The sequence below is a fragment of the Cornus florida genome, unplaced genomic scaffold (assembly GCF_030987335.1).
Source record: "Cornus florida cultivar Cherokee Brave unplaced genomic scaffold, ASM3098733v1 CherokeeBrave_3.0.0_Hap2_Chr08, whole genome shotgun sequence".
In the NCBI taxonomy this organism is placed as follows: domain Eukaryota; kingdom Viridiplantae; phylum Streptophyta; class Magnoliopsida; order Cornales; family Cornaceae; genus Cornus; species Cornus florida.
The window spans coordinates 98143086-98166946 of record NW_026775578.1 but is presented as its reverse complement, the minus strand read 5'-3'; the positions used below and the strand labels follow the sequence as shown (position 1 = coordinate 98166946).

At 36.0% G+C, this 23861-nt stretch overlaps 1 protein-coding gene and 1 pseudogene across 2 annotated transcripts; one reads left to right on the top strand and one right to left on the bottom strand.

Moving 5' to 3' along the window:
* The first annotated feature begins 16685 nt into the window (after window positions 1–16685).
* LOC132268304 (septin and tuftelin-interacting protein 1 homolog 1) lies at window positions 16686–20075 on the top strand. Of its 2 annotated transcripts, none has more exons than XM_059769140.1 (2): window positions 16686–16815; window positions 17003–20075. In XM_059769140.1, exon 2 carries the CDS (start codon window positions 17036–17038, stop codon window positions 19670–19672), a length of 2637 nt encoding a protein of 878 aa, XP_059625123.1. In that variant the 5' UTR covers window positions 16686–16815; window positions 17003–17035; the 3' UTR covers window positions 19673–20075. The 2 variants fall into 2 exon arrangements, with proteins under 2 accessions (XP_059625123.1, XP_059625122.1); XM_059769139.1 differs by having other exon boundaries at window positions 16998–20075.
* Window positions 20076–23013: 2938 nt separating this feature from the next.
* LOC132270607 (large ribosomal subunit protein uL10-like) lies at window positions 23014–23814 on the bottom strand (annotated as a pseudogene).
* Between the last annotated feature and the right edge of the window lie 47 nt (window positions 23815–23861).

Genomic DNA, 23861 nt, shown 5'->3' with positions numbered 1-23861 from the left:
AATTCAAAGATACCGGTCGATTGCAATAGCTAACCGGTCGATCAAAATGGGTCGAGAAAATGCAAGAAAGACCTGATATGCACCAGAAAATGAAAAGGGCCTTTTAGACCTCAAATCCCCATCATGCATTGGTCCAACATGTAATTTAAAGGTGCAAAAGTGTGTGTACACATACACGAGTGTAACAACATACGAGAATAGAATAAATAAGTGGCTTTAAGGCCTCATTACATAAAAGGATTCAAAACATAAACCATAAATCCATGGTTCCAAAAATACACAAAAAGGGCATGTTAAACACTTTGCATGCGTTCAAAACAAAAGTGTCCATGACACGAAATCCAGAACCAAGGGAAATGGCTATTCATAAAAAGAACTTCTTTACTTGAAAAATACAAAATCAACAAGGGTGAATAATTGGAATTACTCCGTAAGATGATGCATATGCATATAACCTAAAGTTTCAAAATCTTTGCAAGTATAATATAAACAAATACATGCAGTTTATGCCTCTTAATATCTAGTTTCAAGGTGAAGCTAAGGAATCATCCTAAAACTAACTTTGAAGCAATTTAATCGTAATCCATAATATGGAATACATTTAACCAATATTGGAACATCCAATGTAAAAAAAAATGGCAAGTTACAATTACCTAGCATTGTTAACTTGAAATATATGTGAAATCAAACAATAGGAATATACTTGGACATCATGCCAGTTACTAACCAAACAAAATTAGCTATTTTGGGTTACTAGCCCGTCGGTAACTACCCTAGTGCGCACTATATTGGGGAGAACTCGTACCTCCCGCACTAGAGCCGTACTCTAGCCATGTCATAACAACGACGTTCCAAGAATCCAAAACCAACAAATAATATAACAACGCATATATAAGTATACAATGCACTTGATCACTTTCCATGCACAATCAAGGTTAAAACCATACAATCCATGCTCTAAGTCTTTAACTACAATGGCATTTGCAATTACAAGTCCACAATGTGTATATAACTACACTAATTCAATGTCGTCAATATAGTAAGCTTTAAACATTTGTTTAAACAACAACTTAGTATCAAGTTTAAAATGAATCAATTGACAAGAATCATGAAGGAATCCCATAATCACAACTACATGAAATAACTAGAAAACAATCTTCTACCAATTGAAATAACAACTTTACATAAAATATATTATACACATGCTGTAAATAATATGAAACCTTAAGTTAAATACATTCAATATTCATCTATATACATCCCTACAATTCATATAATATGTAAATAAAATATATCAACTTCAAAAACACATAAAACACTAAGGGTATAAACATAAAACATCTCCTACCTCACTAGAGAAAAGAATCTCTAGAATCCCAAAGAAATGTGAGCAAAATGAAATCTAGGAGAAAGGTGTTGTAGAGGAGGGTGAAGGAAAGCTTTTGTATTCCAAAAGCTAGGCCAAAAGGTTAGTGGAAGATGGTTGTATTCAAGGTATTAAGCTAGGATTTGAAAGCTTTAATGGTGGTTTTAGTGAAAGAGAAGATGAAGTTAGTGGAGTTTCTCTAGAATTTCCACTAACTAAGTGGCTTACATAACACTTTAACTACACTAGCACTACCTCACACACATACACACTCCAATCTCACCCCTCCACTTGTCACACTCCAATGCACCCTCATAAGATTCAATTTCCACCCTACATTTGTCATCAGCCAAGCCCCCCAAGTGTCTCTAACCAAAAGTCAACAAATGGTCCAAGGAAAAGGTGACACTTGTCACACTTTCCAAAAATTACGAAAAGGTCCCTCTTCTAAATATCTCACAAAAATAATTGCAAAAAGGTCCCTAAGTCAAAATATATCCAAAAGTTAATTGCACAAATAATCCTAAAAAATGAAAACATTTCTAAAGAAACTATACATTCATACCCCTAGGAAATGAAATTAAACAAACATGTTTTTCTACACAATTTAATTAGGCATTAATAATAAATTAAATTAAAGCGAATGCATGCGGTGTCAGAAAACAATTCCGGACACTAAACCTTACCTTGGGTTCTACAAAACCCTAAGGTAACATAAAAAGAAATAAATAAATAAAATAAATGTCATTAAAAAGAAAAAAATATATGACACGGTCATCACAATAATAATCTTTTGTATTTGAGAAACCAATTTCCATTCATGTAGGGGATTGTTGGAATTTGTGAATGAAATTTGTCTGCAACGTATCTATGTATATCACATTAGACAATAATGTGAATGTCAACTGTGCAAGGTCACTTACACGCAGTGACATGAACAATGATAAACTACATATTTAAGGAAACTTCGATTGTCCTTTAAACATGTATTTTGTTAAGACAAAATTTTAAATGTAATCAACATTCAACCGTATTGTTAAGGAATGCATTGCACTTAAAAGGTACGATAAAGGGTTGTGAAAGGAAGAGATACAATCCAAACTTATGTCTGAACCATTGTGTAATACCCCTATTTTCCCAAAGGATAAAATTGGAATTTAAAGTTTATTTTTGTGCATTTTTAATTGTTTTTGTATCTATTTGTTTATGTATTTGATTATTTCATTGTTATTGATTTAATTGTTAATTGTGTATTTGAATTTGCCTTATTTGATTAATTAGTCTATTTAATTTAATTGTGATTAGTTGCTTTGTTAAGTGATGTTTATTTATTTTTTTGTAATTGAATTAAATACATTTGTAATTGTTTAAATGTTTCGTGAGTTTAGTTAAATAAGTTAGTTAGGTTTAAATTATTAGTGCATTTAAATTGTAATGTTATTTAGGATTTAGTCTTTTACTACCTCACGCCGACTAAACTGGGCCTCAATTAGGTTTTTCTTAGTGGATTAGGGTTTTGATTAGTGCCTATATATATACTGTAGTATGTCTTCAAAAAGGGTTGAGAACTTATACACGTACAGAGATAAAACAGAGAGAATAACAGAGAGTTATCAGGAGAATTACTGTAATACCCCTAATTTTAAAAGGATAGTCTCAGTATTTATTTAATTATTTTATCGCATTTTAATTGAATTACTTGATTATTTTGATTTCGTGGCCATTTGTAAATATGTTTTTATTTGAATTAATTGTTTTATTAATTAGATCTTTAATTGTTGTATTAATGGTATGTTTTAAATGTTGTATTAATTAAATGTTTAATTGTTGTATTATTTTTATTTGAATTAACTGTTATATTAATTTTATGGTTTATAAGTTATATGTTTAAATGTTATTACTAATGAAGTGTTTTAAGTTATATGTTTAAAAGTTATATTATCTAAGTGTTTAATGGTTGTTATATTAATTAGATATTTAATTATTGTATTAATGGTATGTTTTAAATGTTGTATGAATTAAAAATTTAATTATTGTATTATTTTTATTTGAATTAACTGATTTATTAATTTTATGGTTTATAAGTTATATGTTTAAATGTTATTATTAATTAAGTGTTTTAAGTTATATGTTTAAAAGTTATATTATTTAAGTGTTTAATGGTTGTTTTAATTATATGTTTAAATGCTTTATTAATTAAGTGTTTAATAGTTGTTTTAATTGTATGTTTAAATGCTTTATTAATTAAGTATTTAATGGCTGTTTTAATTGTATGATTATTAGGAGTATTTAATTTAATTAAATACTATTAGTTGGTGGATTTATATATGTATTTAATTATATATATATATATATATATATATATAATATAATATTATTTAAACTAAATTACGTATTTAATTTAAAGTAATTAGAACTGGGAAGGGAAAATGATTATAAGATATTAGTATATTTATATAAGTTGTATGTCTGTGAAAGGGTTGAAAACCCAATTCACGCAGACACTAAGGGAGGTAGGAAAATAGAGGGGTTTGAGAGAGAAGATAGGAAGGAAGAGATTTGGGGTTTTAAATCTAAAAATCCAAAGGCAAGTTCTATTTCTTTTATTCCTCTTTGACTTGTGTTCTATACAGACTTAAATCAATTCTAGGAGAATTAATTGGATTAAAACAAACTTTTTACATGTTTAAAGTCTGAAGTTACAATGTGAATATGTATGTAATGGGTTTGTATATTCTTTTATAATTTGATAAATTGGTGTATGATTTGTGTTCTAAATTATTTAAAATATGTTTATATGATGTATATTGGGTATTGGGACATTTTGGGAAGAGGAATCAGAACTTTGAATCTCTAACAATGGAGGTTTGAAGAAGAACCCGCAGAAGAAGACGATGTGCAGTGTCGTTTTAGCCGATTGAAGGACAGGTTCAGTCAACCGATATGTCGCAGGATTTGGAAATTCTTAATGTTATTTATACTGTTCATGTTAATAGTTGTTTGGATTTGTTTTAATTATTTTAAATTGTTAAAATAAATTCATGGAGGTTATGGAATGCATGATTATAATTATTATGCTAAGATATTAAACAATAGGAAATTTTAAATGGAGTTGCATGTTGTTAATGGAGAGTATAATTGCTTAGATTTAATTTAGCAATTTAATGTGGTGTATATATGATTTAATCATGTAGTTGTAATATATTATGATCATATACATGACTGATTTATATTATGCTCATCTCTGGATTTAATTGATGTGATATTATATTTATTTTCATCAATTGTGGATTGTGTGATGAAATGCACCAGTATGGGATGATGGCATTCTAGGGATGGATTAACTTATCAGTTAAGTCGTACCTATTTTGTATAAGGGAATGGATTAACTAAAATGTTAAGTCCTACTTATATTCAAGTCAAGTCAACGGAACAAATTGAATGACTTATAGAGGATTAATTATAGTTGGATATGATGGATTTTATATATATAATTATGGTGTCATGATATGAGCTTGAGTCTCAGGATCAGTGGTTAGGGCGCGTATATCGCCAGCGATGTGTAGCTAGATATAGTGTAGTTGTGTGCCCTAGTAGGTCTAAGTATTCATGCCCACTATATGTGCGTTTTGTGCGATGCTTACTATTCAGGTTGAGGCAACCCTATAATCTAGTGAGGTTCCTTTAGTGTGTATTTATATATATATATACAAACTACTAGTTATTGTTGGATTGACTAGGATATATACAGTATCGGGTTTCTGTTTGGGATGTAGTAGATTAGAACTTGTTCGTGGGCCTGACCCACTATTATTTTTTCAGGTGTTCGACAGTTCCAGTCTTAGAGGTTGTTTGTGCTGAGCAGAGACAGTATATCATCACTCTTCCGATCTGACGTAGGAGTCTACCTTATGTTTTAGTTTGGATTTCATTTTTATTTCAGTATTTAATTTCAGTTGTTTATGGTTAGGGGTCCACATAATGGATTCCCGAGTTGTAATGATATCAGATATTTTTTGGATATTGCTATTTGGAGGATTATTTAATAAGTCTTTTAAGGAGTTATAATTATTATTATTACAATTTTTTTCCTTTCCTTTTATTTATTTATTCTTTATCCTTCTTGTACTCTATGCTTGTTTATATACTTAATTGTTTGGTATCTCTCGGATCTATACTCGGACTTGATCACCCGTGGCTCTAGATCTAAGGGGTATCACAGTTTGTATCAGAGCACTCCAGGTTCAAGTGTCTCTAGGATTCTTTCGTATAAGACTTCCGCGTAGCATATTCTTTTGTTTAGAGCCTAAGTTTAGGATTCATTGTATTCCTTTACGGTCCGTTTAAAATTGTACTGATGTCTACCTTTCTATGTTAACATAATGGTTAACACTAGAAGATGACGGGATAATCAAAGAAACAGGCAGTGAGCGGCACGTTGGCAGCAAGATTTCCTACGGCGTCAGCAAATTGAGGAAGAACAACAACTGCCTAGGTTTCAGGAGGAGATGGTCAGTTACACATAGAGCATGAGGAAATTTTGCAAACTCAAGAGTCTCAGGATTGGGGCTACAATCAGGGCAGGGATCCAGAGTATCCTCCTCATATAAATGACCTCATTGCTTGGGCTATAGAAGCAGCTATAGTAGCTGCACTTCGGAATCAGCCCCAGGTTCAGCAGGCACCTGTACCAGCACCAGTGGTTCAAACTGATCATTGGGAAAAGGCAATGAGTTCTTTCACAAAGGGGAGCCCACCTAAATTCTCAGGCTCCACTGATGCGAAAGTAGCTCCCCAGTGGAAGAAGGATATCGAGTAACATTTTCGCATGGTAAAGTGCACAGAGGTTCAGAAGCAGATGATTGCTACTTTTAAGCTAGCCGGAGATGCACTACAGTGGTGGAAGTCAGTTACCACCGCGGAGGAGAGAACTTCATTGACCTATGATCAGTTCAGTGCTCGCTTCAATGAGAAGTACTTTCTATATGCAGTCAGGATAGTTATGAAGATAGAGTTCTTTAATCTAGAGCAAGGGAACATGATAGTGGCAGAGTATGAACAGCAGTTCACGCGATTGTCTCTATTTGCTCCAGAGGAGGTGGATACAAAGGAAAAGAAGCGTAATAGTTTCGTTAAGGGACTTATGTGGTCTATTAAATGATCTATTACAAGTAGTCCAGCCTACACTACTTATGCTCAGGTGGTAAACGCCGCTCTACAGTAGTATCAGTTGACTATGGACTTTAGATATGCTAGGGGTGAGAAGCGGGGTGACAGAAACTCTGCTAATTAGTCAACTGAGAAAGAGAATGGCAATGGACATCGACATAATGATAAGGGCAGATTCCATGGACAACAGTCTTGGAAGAAGTACAAGGGTGGATGCTCACAGAGATGGGGCATCTATTCAGGGGCAGAAGAATGGGGGACCACAAGTAGGACGGGATTAGCCATAAGCTAACCAGTAGAAAAGGCCGTTTGGTACTTTCCAGGGTACTTGCTATATTTGTGGAGAGCCTGGACACACTTCTAGGCAGTGTCCCAGAGCTGGACAGGGACAACAGGTGCAGCAGGGACAGAGGGCACCATTACCTTTACCCGCTCCATAGATTCCACGGATTCAGGGACAGACATATCCGGCTTTACCAACACCGCCACAGACTCAGGGACAGACACTGCGGCAGTAACATTATGGTAGGGTGTATAACCCTATGCCACAAGATGTTCAGGTGCCTCAGGTTTTGAGGGTATGTTTCTTATTCATGGTACATATGGTCGTGTTTTATTTGATACGGGTGCTACACATTCATTTGTATCTAAATCATTTGTTACATTATCTGGGATGACGACGCGAGTATGCGATAGACCTCATGGTATTTCTACACCTTTAAGCAATACTGCCATTTTATATAAGAGTGATGGCCCTATGACACTAGATATTGGTAGACTTAGATTTCTAGCCAATCTTTTGGTCTTGGACATGCATTCTTATGATGTGATACTTGGGATGGATTGGCTATCTCATTACCATGCTCAAGTAAATTGTTATGATAGGTCTATTGTTTTCACGATACCTGGTCAGGATATGTACGTCGTCGCTATGCCACGTTCTAACGGGGTTTCTAGCATTTATTTGTTCTATGTGGAGGAGAAGACCGATGAGGAGATTATTGTGTCACTGGATAGTATACCAGTTGTACAGGAATTTTCAGATGTTTTTCAAGAGATTCCAGGGTTGCCACCTAGTCGAGAGATAGACTTTGTGATTGACTTAGCTCCAGGTACTGTGCCTATTGTTAGGGCACCATATAGGATGGCACCAGTGAAGATGCGAGAGTTGAGGGATCAGATTTAATAATTACTTAGTCAGGGTTTTATTCAGAGGAGTACTTCACCCTGGGGAGCACCGATTTTGTTTGTAAAGAAGAAGGATGGTTCACTTCGCTTGTGTATAGATTACAGGGAGTTGAATAAGGTTACTATTCATAACAAGTATCCTTTGCCCAGGATTGATGATATTTTCGATCAATTGAAGGGAGTTACTTATTTCTCTAAGATTGATTTACGTTCTGGATATCATCAACTTCGGGTTAGGGAACAGGATGTTCCTAAGACAGCGTTTCTCACTAGATATAGTTCTTATGAGTTTCGTGTCATGCCTTTCGGATTGACTAATGCACCAACAATCTTCATGGATTTAATGAATAGAGTCTTCAGGGCTTATTTAGATCAGTTTGTCATTGTCTTCATTGATAACATTTTGATCTATTCTAAGACAGTGGACAATCATGCTAAACATCTTCACACAGTATTGCAGATGCTTCGTGAACACCAGTTGTATGCCAAATTTGAAAAGTGTGAGTTTTGGCAGCGAAAAGTGAAGTTTCTGGGTCATGTAGTGTCAGAAAATGGTATAGTGGTAGATCCAGCCAAGGTTTCAGCAGTGGTAGAGTGGGGACAACCTACTTTACCTACAGAGATTCGGAGTTTTCTCGAATTGGCAGGATACTATCATAGGTTCATTCAGGGGTTCTCGAAGATAGCGGGACCACTTACTCATTTGACTAAGAAGGGTGTACAGTTCGTATGGGATGAGAACTGTCAGAAAGCTTTTGAAGAGCTAAAGTGCAAGTTGACTTCTGCACCGATTCTGTCTACTCCACAGAGCGGGATAGAATATCTGGTTTACACAGATGCTTCTTTACAGGGTCCTGGGTGTGTTTTGATGCAGGAGGAACGACCAATTTCATATGGATCTTGTAAGCTTAAGTCTCATGAGCTTAATTATCCGACGCACGATTTGGAGCTGGCAGCTGTGGTCTTTGCCTTACGTATTTGGAGGTATTATCTGTTAGGAGAGTCCTTCAGACCATTTAGTGATCACAAGAGTCTACAGTATTTGTTCACTCAACGGGAGCTGAATATGAGACAACGCCGATGGTTAGAGTTTGTGAAAGACTATCATTTCTCTATACGGTACCATCCAGGAAAAGCGAATGTAGTGGCAGATGCACTCAGTCGTCGACCCTATGCAAGTCTTTCTGCTTTATTCACCACTTAGTGGAATGCTTTGAAGACAGTTGATGAGTTGCCTGATGCTTTTATGGCGTGCATGGTAGTTACACCTTCTATCATTCACAAGGTTTTGAAGGCACAACTCACAGATCAGCAGTGCATTGACAAAGTTGCATAGATAACTTCTGGGGATGTTCCATTATATCATGTTGGGACTGATGGAGGCTTGAGATACAAGGGGTGGTTAGTAGTACCTTATGCTGATGAGTTAAGGAAGGATGTGATGACTGAGACTCACCGTTCTGAGTTTTCTGTTTATCCAGGAGGAGACAAAATGTACCAAGATATGAAGCGACAGTTTTGGTGGGCAGGTATGAAGAAGGACATTGCTATATTTGTCTCTAAGTGTATTACTTGCCAGATGGTTAAGATTGATCACCAGAGACCACCAGGTTCTTTACAACCACTACCTATACCGAAGTGGAAGTGGGAGAGCATTTCTATGGATTTTGTGGAGGGATTGCCTAATTCATTTAAGGATCACAATTCCATCTGGGTCATTGTTGATAGGTTGACTAAATCAGCTCATTTCTTGCCTATTCGCACTGATTTTACTTCAGAACAGCTGGCGAGACTTTACATTATAGAGATTGTGAAGTTACATGGCATTCCGTTATCAATTATATCGGACAGGGATTCGAGCTTTGTGCCAGGGTTTTGGAAGAGTTTTCAGCAGGCTTTGGGTACAGAGTTGCATCTTAGCACTGCTTAGCATCCTCAGATAGATGGACAGATCAAGAGGGTTAATCAGATCATGGAGGATATGCTTTGTTCTTGTGTCCTATGACTTTAAGGGTCATTGGGAGGACTATTTGTCACTTGTGGAGTTTGCATATAACAATAGTTTTCAGAAGACTATTGGTATGGCACCATTTGAAGCGTTATATGGCCGACCGTGTCAATCTCCTGTTTGTTGGATAGAGGTTGGAGAGAGTTGACTTTTGGGTCCTGAATTCATTAGGGATACCTCGGAAAAGATTGCTCTTATTAGGGATAGCATGCGCACTGCCCAGAGTAGGCAGAAGAGTTATGCAGATCATCGTACTCGTACTTTGGAGTTTTAGGTGGGAGATCAGGTTTTACTCAAAGTGTCTCTTATGAAAGGAGTAATGCGCTTTGGGAAGAAAGGAAAGTTGTCCCCACGTTTTGTCGGTCCTTTCGTGATTACGGATCGAATTGGAGCAGTAGCTTATCGCTTAACACTTCCAGATAATTTAGATCGTGTCCATAATGTGTTTCATGTTTCCATGTTACGAAAAATTTTGCGTGATGAGGATCGTTATCAGCATATAGATGTTGGTGAGATTGAGTTGCAGCCGGATGCAACATATGTGGAGCCACCGTATCGTATTGTAGACCGTCGGGATAGCTGAGTCCACGTGGGAACGAGAGGATGTCATTCGCTCACACTTCCCAGAAATAATGGAAGAAGGTAAGGGCGAATTCCGAGGACGAAATTCCTTTTGTTAGGGGGGGAGAATGTAATACCCCTAATTTTAAAAGGATAGTCTCGGTATTTATTTAATTATTTTATCGCATTTTAATTGAATTACTTGATTATTTTGATTTCGTGGCCATTTGTAAATATGTTTTTATTTGAATTAATTGTTTTATTAATTAGATCTTTAATTGTTGTCTTAATGGTATGTTTTAAATGTTGTATTAATTAAATGTTTAATTGTTGTATTATTTTTATTTGAATTAACTGTTATATTAATTTTATGGTTTATAAGTTATATGTTTAAATGTTATTATTAATGAAGTGTTTCAACTTATATGTTTAAAAGTTTTATTATCTAAGTGTTTAATGGTTGTTATATTAATTAGATGTTTAATTGTTGTATTAATAGTATGTTTTAAATGTTGTATTAATTAAATATTTAATTATTGTATTATTTTTATTTGAATTAACTGATTTATTAATTTTATGGTTTATAAGTTATATGTTCAAATGTTATTATTAATTAAGTGTTTTAAGTTATATGTTTAAAAGTTATATTATTTAAGTGTTTAATGGTTGTTTTAATTGTATGTTTAAATGCTTTATTAATTAAGTGTTTGATAGTTGTTTTAATTGTATGTTTAAATGCTTTATTAATTAAGTATTTAATGGTTGTTTTAATTGTTTGATTATTAGGAGTATTTAATTTAATTAAATACTATTAGTTGGTGGATTCATATATGTATTTAATTCTATATATATATATAATATAATATTATTTAAACTAAATTACGTATTTAATTTAAAGTAATTAGAACTGGGAAGGGAAAATGATTATAAGATATTAGTATATTTATATAAGTTGTATGTCTGTGAAAGGGTTGAAAACCCAATTCACGTAGACACTAAGGGAGGTAGGAAAATAGAGGGGCTTGAGAGAGAAGAAAGGAAGGAAGAAATTTGGGGTTTTAAATCTAAAAATCCAAAGGCAAGTTCTATTTCTTCTATTCTTCTTTGACTTGTGTTCTATACAGACTTAAATCAATTCTAGGAGAATTAATTGGATTAAAACAAACTTTTTACATGTTTAAAGTCTGAAGTTACAATGTGAATATGTATGTAATGGGTTTGTATATTCTTTTATAATTTGATAAATTGATGTATGATTTGTGCTTTGGATTATTTAAAATATGTTCATATGATGTATATTGGGTATTGAGACATTTTGGGAAGAGGAATCAGAACTTTGAATCTCCAACAATGGAGGTTTGAAGAAGAACCCGTAGAAGAAAACGATTTGCAGTGCTGTTTTGGTCGATCGAAGGACGGGTTTAGTCAACCGATATGCCGTAGGATTTGGAAATTCTTAATGTTATTTATACTGTTCATGTTAATAGTTGTTTGGATTTGTTTTAATTATTTTAAATTGTTAAAATAAATTCATGGAGGTTATGGAATGCATGATTATAATTATTATGCTAAGATATTAAACAATATGAAATTTTAAATGGAGTTGCATGTTGTTAATGGAAAGTATAATTGCTTAGATTTAATTTAGCAATTTATTGTGGTGTATGTATGATTTAATCATGTAGTTGTAGTATATTATGATCATATACATGACTGATTTATATTATACTCATCTCTGGATTTAATTGATGTGATATTATATTTATTTTCATCAATTGTGGATTGTGTGATGAAATGCACCAGTATGGGATGGTGGCATTCTAGGGATGAATTAACTTATCAGTTAAGTCCTAACTATTTTGTATAAGGGAATGGATTAACTAATTTGTTAAGTCCTATTCATATTCAAGTCAAGTCAACGGAACAAGTTGAATGACTTATAGAGGATTAATTATAGTTGGATATGATGGATTATATATATATAATTATGGTGTCATGATATGAGCTTAAGTCTCAGGATCAGTGGTTAGGACGCGTATATCGCCAAGGATGTGTAGCTAGATATAGTGTAATTATGTGTCCTGGTAGGTCTAAGTATTCATGCCCACTATATGTGCGTTTTGTGTGATGCTTACTATTCAGGTTGAGGTAACCCTATAATCTAGTGAGGTTCCTTTAGTGTGTATTTATATATATATACAGACTACTAGTTACTGTTGGATTGACTAGGATGTATACGTGTATCGGGTCTCTGTTTGGGATGTAGTAGATTAGAACTTGTTCGTGGGCCTGACCCACTATTATTTTTCAGGTGTTCGACAGTTCCAGTCTTAGAGGTTGTTTGTGCTGAGCGGAGACAGTATATCATCACTCTTCCGATCTGACGTAGGAGTCTACCTTTTGTTTTAGTTTGGATTTCGTTTTTATTTCAGTATTTAATTTCAGTTGTTTATGGTTAGGGGTCCACATAATGGATTCCCGAGTTATAATGATATCAGATATTTTTTGGATATTGTCATTTGGAGGATTATTTAATAAGTCTTATAATTATTATTATTACTATTTTTTTCCTTTCCTTTTATTTATTTATTCTTTATCCTTCTTGTACTCTATGCTTGTTTATATATTTAATTATTTGGTATCCCTCGGATCTGTGCTCGAACTTGATCACTCGTGGCTCTAGATCTGAGGGGTATCACAATTACAGAGAGATCTAAAGGGAGGAAGTTTAGGGTTTTGCCTTAGGCTAGGGTTGAACCAAGGAGGAGGAGGAGCAGTGGTTGGCTCGTGGATAAAACCAAGAGCAACAGAGGTGGAACAGTCGTCGGAGAGTTCATCGGAAAATTCAGAGACGGTCAAGGCAAGTTCTTTCCTTTCTTTCTCCCGTTGCCTGTGTTCTGTGCATCCTTAGATTATCTCTAGGGTTTTAATGGATCACTAATTAAAGTTTACATGCTTGTTATATGCCAATTCAGATATTTGTATGCATGGAATTGTTCTGTTATAGTTCTTGTATCTCTGTGTTTTAGTCTGCGTTAAAAGCATGTTAAATCAGTAGCGACTTTAATCACTGTAATTGAATTGAACTATTGTGAACAAGTCATATGGATGTTATTGGATGTTTCTAGGACTCTTAAGACCCCAACAGAGGGGTAGGAAAGGGTCAGAGATGGAGCAGATCATTGAAAACGGCGAAGAAACAAACCGAGGCTCTCAAAGGAGAGAGAGCCAGCTCTAGGCAAGGAGAGCCGGCTCCCCCTTGTGGGAGAGCCGGCTTTAGGCTGATTGAGCCTACTCCAGGATTTTAGAGCAGGCTCTGTGGTTTTGGGAGTTACAGCGTGTGTTATAAAAGCTTAAAAAAATTAAAGAAGGCTCTTGAAAACTTAGAGAAGGCTCAATCCACTTAGAAAAGGCTCTTGAAAACTTAGAGAAGGCTCTCCCTTAGTTGGAGACGTCTCTAGGTAGCTTAGAGCCTTCTCTAGTTTTTTTAGAGAAGGCATTGTGGTTTTTTGCATTACGGAAGTTTAATTACGCACTGTTGGTACAAACTATGTTGTTTTCAGCTGTGTTTGGGTTACTGTGATGGTTTTAAACCTTAGGTCATGGAGTATTAAGGGCATAGGATGCATTAATCTATCTATATGCTAATGTTGTAAACCATAGGAAAATCTAAAGCAAGTTGAAGGCAGGTTACAGACTTAACGGGCCGGAAGGATGTAATTGTGCAAACTGTGTCTAGCAACCAAGAAGGGTTGGAACATGGATTCCAAACATTTTATCATGATGTATTAGAGTCACTTTTAATAAATTAAGGTCTTAGTACTCATGGATTTAACTGTAGGAAAGTGTACCACGGTACAGGTGGTTAATGGATGGAAGGAGTTCAATTGCTTAATTTAATTTTAGCAATTTAACGGAATATGTTTATATTTTTAAATCTTGTTTTGGTTGCACACTAGGATTATTTAATTAACAAGTTTGGTCTATGCATAATTGGATATTAATAGTTGAAATGCTAAATTCCTTTCTGCAATGCATATATTTAAGCTTGGAATTTTAATTGTTGTAATATTAAGCATTACACTGCAATTACTTGGATTAGGGTTTGGCATTAGATTGACAGAACCTAGTTATCAATCTAATTGCATGTTGGCTTGGAATTAATTGAAGAATTAAATATATATTTTCTATCAATTACCTGGATGGATGTTGGAATTTAACTTGACGAATTAGTAAACTTTGTCTCGTTTAATTACATGGATGGATTCTGGATTTTTAGTTGATGACTTGTTTCAAATGCTGTGTTTATCAACTATATGGATAATGTGAACTTTATTTGGTGTACAGTATAAAATGTTGCATCATTTACGGATCATTTGTATGTATGCACCGGTATGGGACGGTGTTGTATGGAGGGACGGATTAGGTCACAATGCTAATTCCTACCTATTCATACATATGGAATGGATTAACTAAAACAGTTAAATCCTACATGGTTTCATGTTCTGCCAACTAAAATAGTTGAACGACATACTGGATGGTTGTTTATATTTCTATATTAGGAAGGATATGGATTTAATTAAAACATTTAAATCCTGATTAAATGTTGTATCTCGAGCGACGAACAGTTGAGCGGCACTACATTGGTTTGGAATAAGGGTACGGATTATAAAAACATAATTCTCCTTATATTTAAGTCTGTGCGGTTGAATAAGCTGAACGACTTATTGGATTTCCTATGGATGGATAAGAACGGATTTTAAATATATTATTATGGTACAGCGATCTGAGCTTGAGTCTAATAGTCGACGGTTAGGGTGCTTATATGCAGTAGGATGCGTAGCTAACTATGTTGGTTGAGGTATACCCTGTTAGGCTTAGGTAGTCAAGCCCACTCAGGTGCGTATTGCATGTTGCCTTCTATTCAGGTTGAGACCCTCAGCATAGTTTAGTAAGAGTCCTGTAGCGTGGATATATATTTATCTATTACGGACTATATAGATATTGTTGAGACATCTAGGATATATCTACGTATCGGGTCTCTATTTGGATTGTAATTAGGATAGAACTTGTTCGTGGGCCTGACCCAATATTATTTTTCAGGTAACGGACGGTTCCAGGTCTTAGAGCTGGTTCGTGCTGAGCAGAGACGACTACTCATTCTACTGATGACGTAGGAGGTTTCTGCATGGTTTAGCAGTGGACTTCTTTTCAGTTGTTCGTTTTCCAGTATTTGTTTTGATTAGGGGTCCACCAGATGGATTCCCGAGTTGTATTAGAATTGAAAAAGTTGGATGTATCAGATTAATACTTTATTTATAAAATTTTATTCCGAGGTTTTCAGTTTTGGATTATCATTCTAGTTTCTTTTCAGCAGTTTTATTTATTCCTGTTTCCTTAATTGCATTCTGTGTTCTTTTCTTGCTAATTGGTTTGATATCCTCGGGTAATCGGGTGTGGGCCTGGCCAACCCGCATCCGGAAATCCGGGGGTATCACACATTGCAACCTAAAATGAATAAGTGTGGGATGCTAATAAAGGGACACATCTAATTACTAAGAGGCACCAGTTACTCTCTAAATACCCACTTTTGGCTGCCACTTCAATTCGTTCACTTTTTATTCTTCTCTCTCTTTAACATAAACCCAACCCCAAGTGTATGTAGGTTCAAGCCACTTAGACCCAATAACAATATGAATAGGCTATATTAAAATTTGTCCGAGCCATTTGGTTCGGATTTTACCCAATTCATTATTTATATAGTATAGATGCATTTTTTAGTTACACGGAGGAGGTTCGCTGTATCCACGAGTTTGAAGTGTTGCTACTGGTGGATGTAGATCGTTGTATCTTGGGAGACAAACGCCATAGAGTATGTCAGTACTATGCGGGGCGTAAATTGTTTTAAGGACATATTATCCAATACTAGCCTCGATCAAGATTATTTATTTAGTAATTATTATTTTATTGCTTTAATTTGGATGTTTAATTAAATATCGAGTTACATATTTATTTAATTATTTTTAACATATTATTAATTATCTTTTGACATATTAGTATAAGGTTAGTTATATCTTAAATGTCATATGAAATATATATTTTTTAACACAAACTCATGTCAAATTAAGGGCTGGGCCAGAAAGGACTTCAGGCTTACTTGATTTGTAACTTTGAAAACAGTTCTCAAGAATTCAGATAATAGAAAATAGTTTTTAAAGAACAATAAAAAACCGTTATATGAAAGCAAACCTTTTTATAAAATTGAACCAAATAAATTTTTATTTTTATTTATTTTTGTACAATTTTTTATTTTCAGTTCTTAAAAATTTAGTAAGAGTACCGACCCGGCCCATACGTTGTCGGCCCAATGTCGATGGTCTTTTTCTCTCTCTCTCACACGCCAAGCAATTCAATCATTCATAGAAACCTAGTTGTTACGGACGATTTTTGTTTGCCTCAGACAAGAAGCATACAATCAACCGAGGATTAGCAACTAACTTGTTCATCAATTCAAACTTCAAAGGTAACTTCACCAACTTTATTTTTTTTTTTTTCCTTCTTTTTAAATATTTTTCCTAGATTCTCTGCAGTCTCTCTCTCTCTCTCTCTATAGACACACATATATGCACAATTCGATTTTAGGGTTTCTGATTTTAGGGTTCCTGATTTACTCTCTTGTATATTGTTACTGGACTACTCCAATAGCATAGAAAAAGGAAACAACAATAAAGAACGAAAGAACTATGGACGAGTATCAGGAGATGGAGGGGTTTGGGATGGACAACGATTTCGAGGACGGTCAGTGGATTGGTGCAGAATTCTACTACCGCAAGCGCAAGGACAAGCATTTACAGACCAAAGACGATGTCCTCTACGGCGTTTTCGCCTCTGATTCCGACTCCGACGATGATGATTACCAGAGAGGCAAGAAGCAACGCAGGAAAGACTCCAAGAAAGCCTACGACCTCACCAAGCCCGTCAATTTCGTCTCCACCGGCACTGTCATGCCCGACCAGGAGATAGACCGCAATTCCAAAGAGGAATTAGACAATGCAGAGTCTGTCCCCATGGAGGAGGATGAGGAGGAGGACCCTAAGCCATCCGGTTTGGGTTTTGGGTCAACTAACTTGGGTTCTTCTGGCCTGGGGTTTCATTTGGGAAAGTCTTCGAAGAAGAAGAGCCAAAGTGGGAATGCAGATGATGATGATGAGGACAATGAATTTCTCCCCACGGCTTTCGGCAGGAAGATCAAGGAGGGTGCCCAGCAGCGGCGTGACAAAGAAAGGGAAAAAGCCAAACTTGCCAAGAAATCTCAGGTGGGGACTGGGAGGAAGGAGGCAGAGTTGGGTGACGTTGGCAGATTCGAGAAGCATACAAAAGGGATTGGACTGAAGCTTCTTGAGAAGATGGGCTACAAGGGAGGCGGTCTTGGGAAGAATGAGCAGGGGATTGTTTCTCCCATTGAGGCCAAGCTGCGGCCGAAGAATATGGGTATGGGTTTTAATGATTACAAAGAGACCACAAAATCGCCCGCATTACAGGAATTAGAGGAGAAGAAAACTCTGCCTCAGGTGGCTCAGTCTGTGGAGGGCCGCTCAAAAGAGAAGCGGTGGTCAAAGCAAGCTCGGCACAAGAGGAAGGATAAATATCTTACGGCTGAAGAGTTGTTGGTCAGGAAGCAAGAGCAAAGCCTTGAAGTTGTTCATAAAGTGTTCGATATGAGGGGTCCTCAGGTTCGCATCTTAACGAACTTGGAGAACTTGAATGCAGAGGAGAAAGCAAGGGAAAATGACATCCCCATGCCTGAGCTTCAGCATAATGTTAGACTGGTTGTGGACTTAGCTGAGTTGGATATACAGAAAATAGACCGGGATTTGAGAAACGAGAGGGAGACGGTGGTTGCTTTACAAAAGGAGAAGGAGAAGATCCAAATTGAGGCAGCCCGCCAGAAGGAACAGCTGGATAGTATGGAAGAAATAGTAAGCATTTTGGACAGGATAGGCGAGGAGAACTCATTGGGAACATTGACTCTAGACTCACTTGCAAAGTCATTTAAGGACTTGCAGAGGAAATATGCTGATAATTACAAACTCTGTAACCTTTCTTGCATTGCCTGCTCATATGCCGTGCCTTTATTTATTAGAGTATTTCAAGGATGGGACCCTCTTCAGAATCCATCACACGGGTTGGAAGTGATATCCTTGTGGAAGAATCTGTTGCAAGGGGAGGATATTTTTGATATCTCAGATGTGGCGTCACCATATACTCAGCTGTTTATGGAAGTTGTCTTTCCTGCTGTGAGGATATATGGCACCAATACTTGGCAGGCAAGGGACCCTGAACCAATGCTTCGCTTTTTGGAATGTTGGGAAAAGCTGCTGCCCCCTTCAGCTTTTCAAACCATACTGGACAACATTGTGATGCCGAAATTATCAGCTGCTGTGGACTCATGGGACCCGCGCCAGGAAACTATTCCAATTCATGCTTGGATGCATCCATGGCTACCCTTGTTGGGACAGAAGTTGGAGACCTTCTATCGAACAATACGAAATAGATTGGAAAGTGTTCTTCATGCTTGGCACCCCAGTGATATGTCTGCTTATTATATACTGTCACCTTGGAAGACTGTGTTTGACCCAGCCAGTTGGGAACAACTAATGGTTCGATACATTCTTCCAAAATTGTTGGCTGTCATGCAAGATTTCCAAGTAAACCCAGCAAATCAGAAACTTGATCAGTTCTATTGGGTCCGGACTTGGGTTACTGTTATTCCCATTCATCACATGCTTCGGTTAATGGATGTATTCTTTGATAAGTGGCAACAAGTTTTGTATCATTGGTTGTGCTCAAACCCAAATTTTGAAGAAGTGACCCAATGGTTTAAGGGTTGGAAGGACCTTCTCCCTGTGGAACTTCAGGCACATCAACACATTCGGCATCGGCTTAATCTGGGTCTTGGCATGATGAACCAGGCTGTTGAAGGCATGGAAGTGGTACAACCTGGTTTGAGGGAGAACATTAGCTATTTTAGCGTGCTTGAGCAAAGACAATTGGAGGCTCAGCAAAGAGCAGCAGGCCAGGCTCACCAACGAGCTGCTGCAAACCTGGGTAGTGCAGCCCAGATGGAAGGTTCGGGTGGTGGACTTGAGATGAGCATGAAAGAAGTCATTGAAGTCCATGCACTGCAGAATGGGTTGCTATTTAAGCCTAAACCTGGTAGAATGCAAGATGGTCATCAGATCTATGGCTTTGGTAACATAAGCATAATAATAGACTCTCTAAATCAATTGGTATATGCACAAAATGAGGACAAGTGGTCTCTGGTGTCCCTTGATCAACTGCTGGATATGCACAATTCTTCTGGTTCAAAGCGGCGTTGAGTTACTGAATATCTTATCGTTCTTATGGGGAGAAAAAATAACTCCAAATGATACTAAGCAGATTTCAGCTTCATATTCTCTATGCATCATAAGAGATACTATTGGTAGCTCAAGGTTAGCTTGTTCTGAACTTTCAGTTTCTCTTGTGGCTTTGGAGCTCTTGTAACTTGTGACAGTGGCTTTGCTGACTTGTTTTCTATCACATAACTTAGATCAACATCAGTTTTATTTTTAGTTACATTTTCTTTTCATTACACAATTTGCAATGCAGAATTTTGTTGGCATTTTGTATCCAGAAGCTGAATTTAGTGTCTAAATGTCTTAGAATTGTTTGAATTGTTCTTAACGTTTCTATTGTGGCCTAAAAGGTAGTCTTGGATTTAAAAGAATTATTATTTTGGAATGTGCTTTTAGTGGTGTAATCCAATTAGTGCATTAATGTTTCTGTTTCAGATTGTATTATGGACCTAAATGCATGAAAGATTAACTATACCATGTGGCTGCCAAGGGTGATTGTATTAGGGACCTAAATGCACGAAAGATTTACTATACCATTTGGCTGCCAAGGGTAAAGATCATAAATAAAATGTAGTCTACTGAAAAATGAAGGTATCATTGATCTGTGTCATAAGGGTGTAACACTATTAAGTATTTTTGACAACATTTACAAGAAAAAATACTAATATATTGTAATTTAGTTTCTAATTATCTCGAAGATGGGACCTGCGAATAGGGGCAGAGCTACAAACTTTTCATTGGAGGGGCTGTATAAATAGTATGAAAAAAATTAAAGTATAATATTTTTATTTACAGTAGAATTTTTGGAAATTTACCAAAGGGCCTTTGGCCCAATGGTATAACCTCCCCATCCTCAAGGAGGAGGGGAGGGGTTTGAGTCACTGTGTGGGCAAAGTGTGTGCGAGTAAACTTACCTGATCCGAAAAAAAAAAAAAAAAAACAAAAAATTTTTGGAAATTGGATCTACATGAATCTTCATAATTATTAAGTGCATAAATTGAGAAAAGGAATAGGGATAGGGATTATAATTGAAATTTCTGACCCTTCCCTCAAAATTTAAACTTTAAAAAATATGACCTGAAAGGACTCATATTGAGGTTCTTCAACTCCTTGGGGGCCCGCATGTTAGCCTTTTTGCCTATTCTGAAAGTTACTATTTACAATAGGGCTATTTTTGGGGGTTTTGCAAAATTTTAGGAGGGCCATGGTCGCCCCTAGTCTCCAACCAGTTTGCCCCCTGCCTGGGAAGGTATTCTGTTGACATTCTGGTGATATGCACAATAGTAGTTTGCTGATGAAAGATTCTCTCTTTATTTTTCCCATTTATTATAGATACTATTTCTACGGAAAATGCCATTTATGGGTATTTCAATCGAGATACCTGAACAGGGTATTAGTTCTTTCTCGTGTTCTTGAATCGATTGGAGTGGAATGATGAATCTATTTCTTCGCCTCTTTGTCAATAAATCAGAATTCTCGTGGAAAATGGCAGGATATGTGAGATTACAATGACTATTACATATGATATGATTACGTTCTGAATAATCAGGAATTCTATGTTCTTGTTTACTAGAAAAATCTGAACTAAAGAATTTGTGTCTCACGTGATCATTAATCACTGAGAGATTAGAAATATATCTTCGCTTGACAGAAAGAGAGTGGGCGTTCATTTTATCTTGATCCTTGTGGAGCGAAAGGGAGGCTAGACTGGACCTGCATGGCCCCCCTGATAATATCCATAAATGACTTGTTTTAGGTAAGAGCTGAATATTACCATATGTAAATTTAGGTGCATGATACACATTGGTACTCCAGTGCATTTCTCCCTCTGAGTCAGAATAAATATGTTTTTGAACCCTCTCTTAAAAATTTGAAGTGGATGTTCCTATTGTTGTTATGGTGAGAAGGAATTTTTGGGGAAAAACTTGAGCAGTTAGTAATTGCTAATACTTAATGTTATTGCAAAGTAAATTGGCCTGTAGACTAGTGGTTGGTTCAAATTTTACCATTGTTACACTTCTTCATGTATATTGTCTTGGAAGTTATAATGCATGAGTAAGTATTTTAGAGAATCTGTGAGATTCTTGATTTAATTAAATGAAGAAGAATGAAAAAAATGGGTTTGGAGATGAATTAATGAAATTTCATTTAATACTCTAAAATATGAGGTCAAATCCAAATCATGATAGATTTTAATGGGAAATAATTAGAAATACTGATTACCTTAACACTGTTGTGCATAGATTGTTAATATTTTCTGTGGTGTCTGTAGTATCTCCACAAGGCGTATATTGCTTTTTCAATCCATGACTATTAGCTACTGAGGTACTTCATAAAATTTTAATTATTAGGTACTAACAGGTACAAGGACCTCAATGTAATACTATTATAACTAATGAATATTTAGAAACAATGCTTGGGGAAAAATATATTTAGAAACAATAAGACAGCACCTGAACGCTATTGATTTTCCAAGGGAGACCTTGCATCTATAATTTTGTGAGGCCTTGCATTTCCACGAGGAGTTATGCATCTAAGCCCTGCAGGAGTCCAAACATGATGTTCAGTTCCACAAACTTGTGCTGCCCTTCAGTCTAATGCTTTGTGCCTCGCTGCTTAATCCAATGGTTTGTTTTTTCCCTATTATCGCGCGTGTGTGTGTATATATATATATTGTTTAAACAATAATGTACAACACTAAGTTCTACTACTAAAACCACGTTCAAAATCATGGAACAATGTCAGGCACTACATATATATTCTCAAGTCCTTGTCACTCTGTTTTTTTGCACCTTTCATCTTGGATTTCAGAAGACCGTTATTTGTAAAAAAATCAATTTATTTATTTATTATTATTATTTTTTGATGTATTGCTTCAACTGTTATGTGGTATTGTACTTGATAATGGCATTGTATGTTAATTGTATGTATAATAAGTACAGAATTTCAAGTGCACCGGTTTTGAGTTATAGTTTTGCTTTTGGGTGATGTGAGTTAATATTTCATAGAAGATACTTTCTTGGTGGGTGTTATTATATTAATTAGTACTAGTTTGATTTAATTAATGTACACTGAGAACTAAATGATAGAAACATGATAGAGCAACTAATGGATCATAGTAAGATGCATTTATTTGCATGTTCATGGGAAGGATATATATGTATATGTGTGTGTGTATATATATATATATATAATTTATTTTTAAACTTAAGGTAGAAAAGTTGTTTCTGATTGAAGCAGTGGTTCCGACTAGTCATGTAAACCTCGAAGATAAAGGATCCTGAATAATAGCAAAGTATAAGTAGCTGCCCTACTCAATCCATTTAGCACTCTGATACTTTAAACAACTCAATCAAAGAAACCGAATAAGCCTTCATCCTCACAACATCCTCTTCATCAGACTTCTTTGCTTCCTCCTTAGCAGCAGCTGTTGGAGCAGTCCCAGAATCAACAGCAGCAACTGGAGCCAGAACAGAACAACTACAAATTTGTTTGGGTCCTTTAAGTATTCCTTCACTTGCTCAGCCAGTGGGAAGGGATACTCTGATGTCACTGCAAAGGCGATTTTTTTTTTTTTTTTTTTTTTTTTGTAGGCATTTATGAACATGTAAGGTGCAGCAGCAAGCGTTGGGTATGCGACAGCCATTGACAGAGAGGTAAACAAGGTCATCATCTGTGAGGTTAAGCACCTCAGGACTGAATACAGAACCATTGTCATAGATAAACATGACTATGAGACTCCAGGAGAATAGCCTTATCCCTAGCTTTGAAAGAAGGACAGCTTCAGAAGAGCCCAGATTGTCACCCTTCTTGATAAGCTCCACAGCAGTGACAATTTCAACCGTGCCTTTGTTAATCTTAGTTGGGATGTTAAGCACCTGAAAGAAGTCAGTCTGAGAAGGATCAAGTTCATTTTTCCCTGGTGGGACAACAACATCAATTGGAGCAATCGGGCCAACATGTGCAGGAGCTCCGACCTTTATACTTTGCAACCTTATCGCTTACTTCCTCACCCTTCCTAAATATCAATCTGCCATTACGCACGAGAAGGGTATGAGTCTGAGGTACCCAGTGTTACCTGTCTTCTCAGCATGCATCTTGATGGAACATTTCTTTTTTTTCATAAATGGTGTTGTATTGTATTGGTCAAAAAATATGAAAGATTACACGA

Excerpts from the sequence above, each read along its gene's own strand:
- LOC132268304 (XM_059769140.1), top strand. The coding sequence starts at position 17,036 with ATGGACGAGTATCAGGAGATGGAGGGGTTTGGGATGGACAACGATTTC.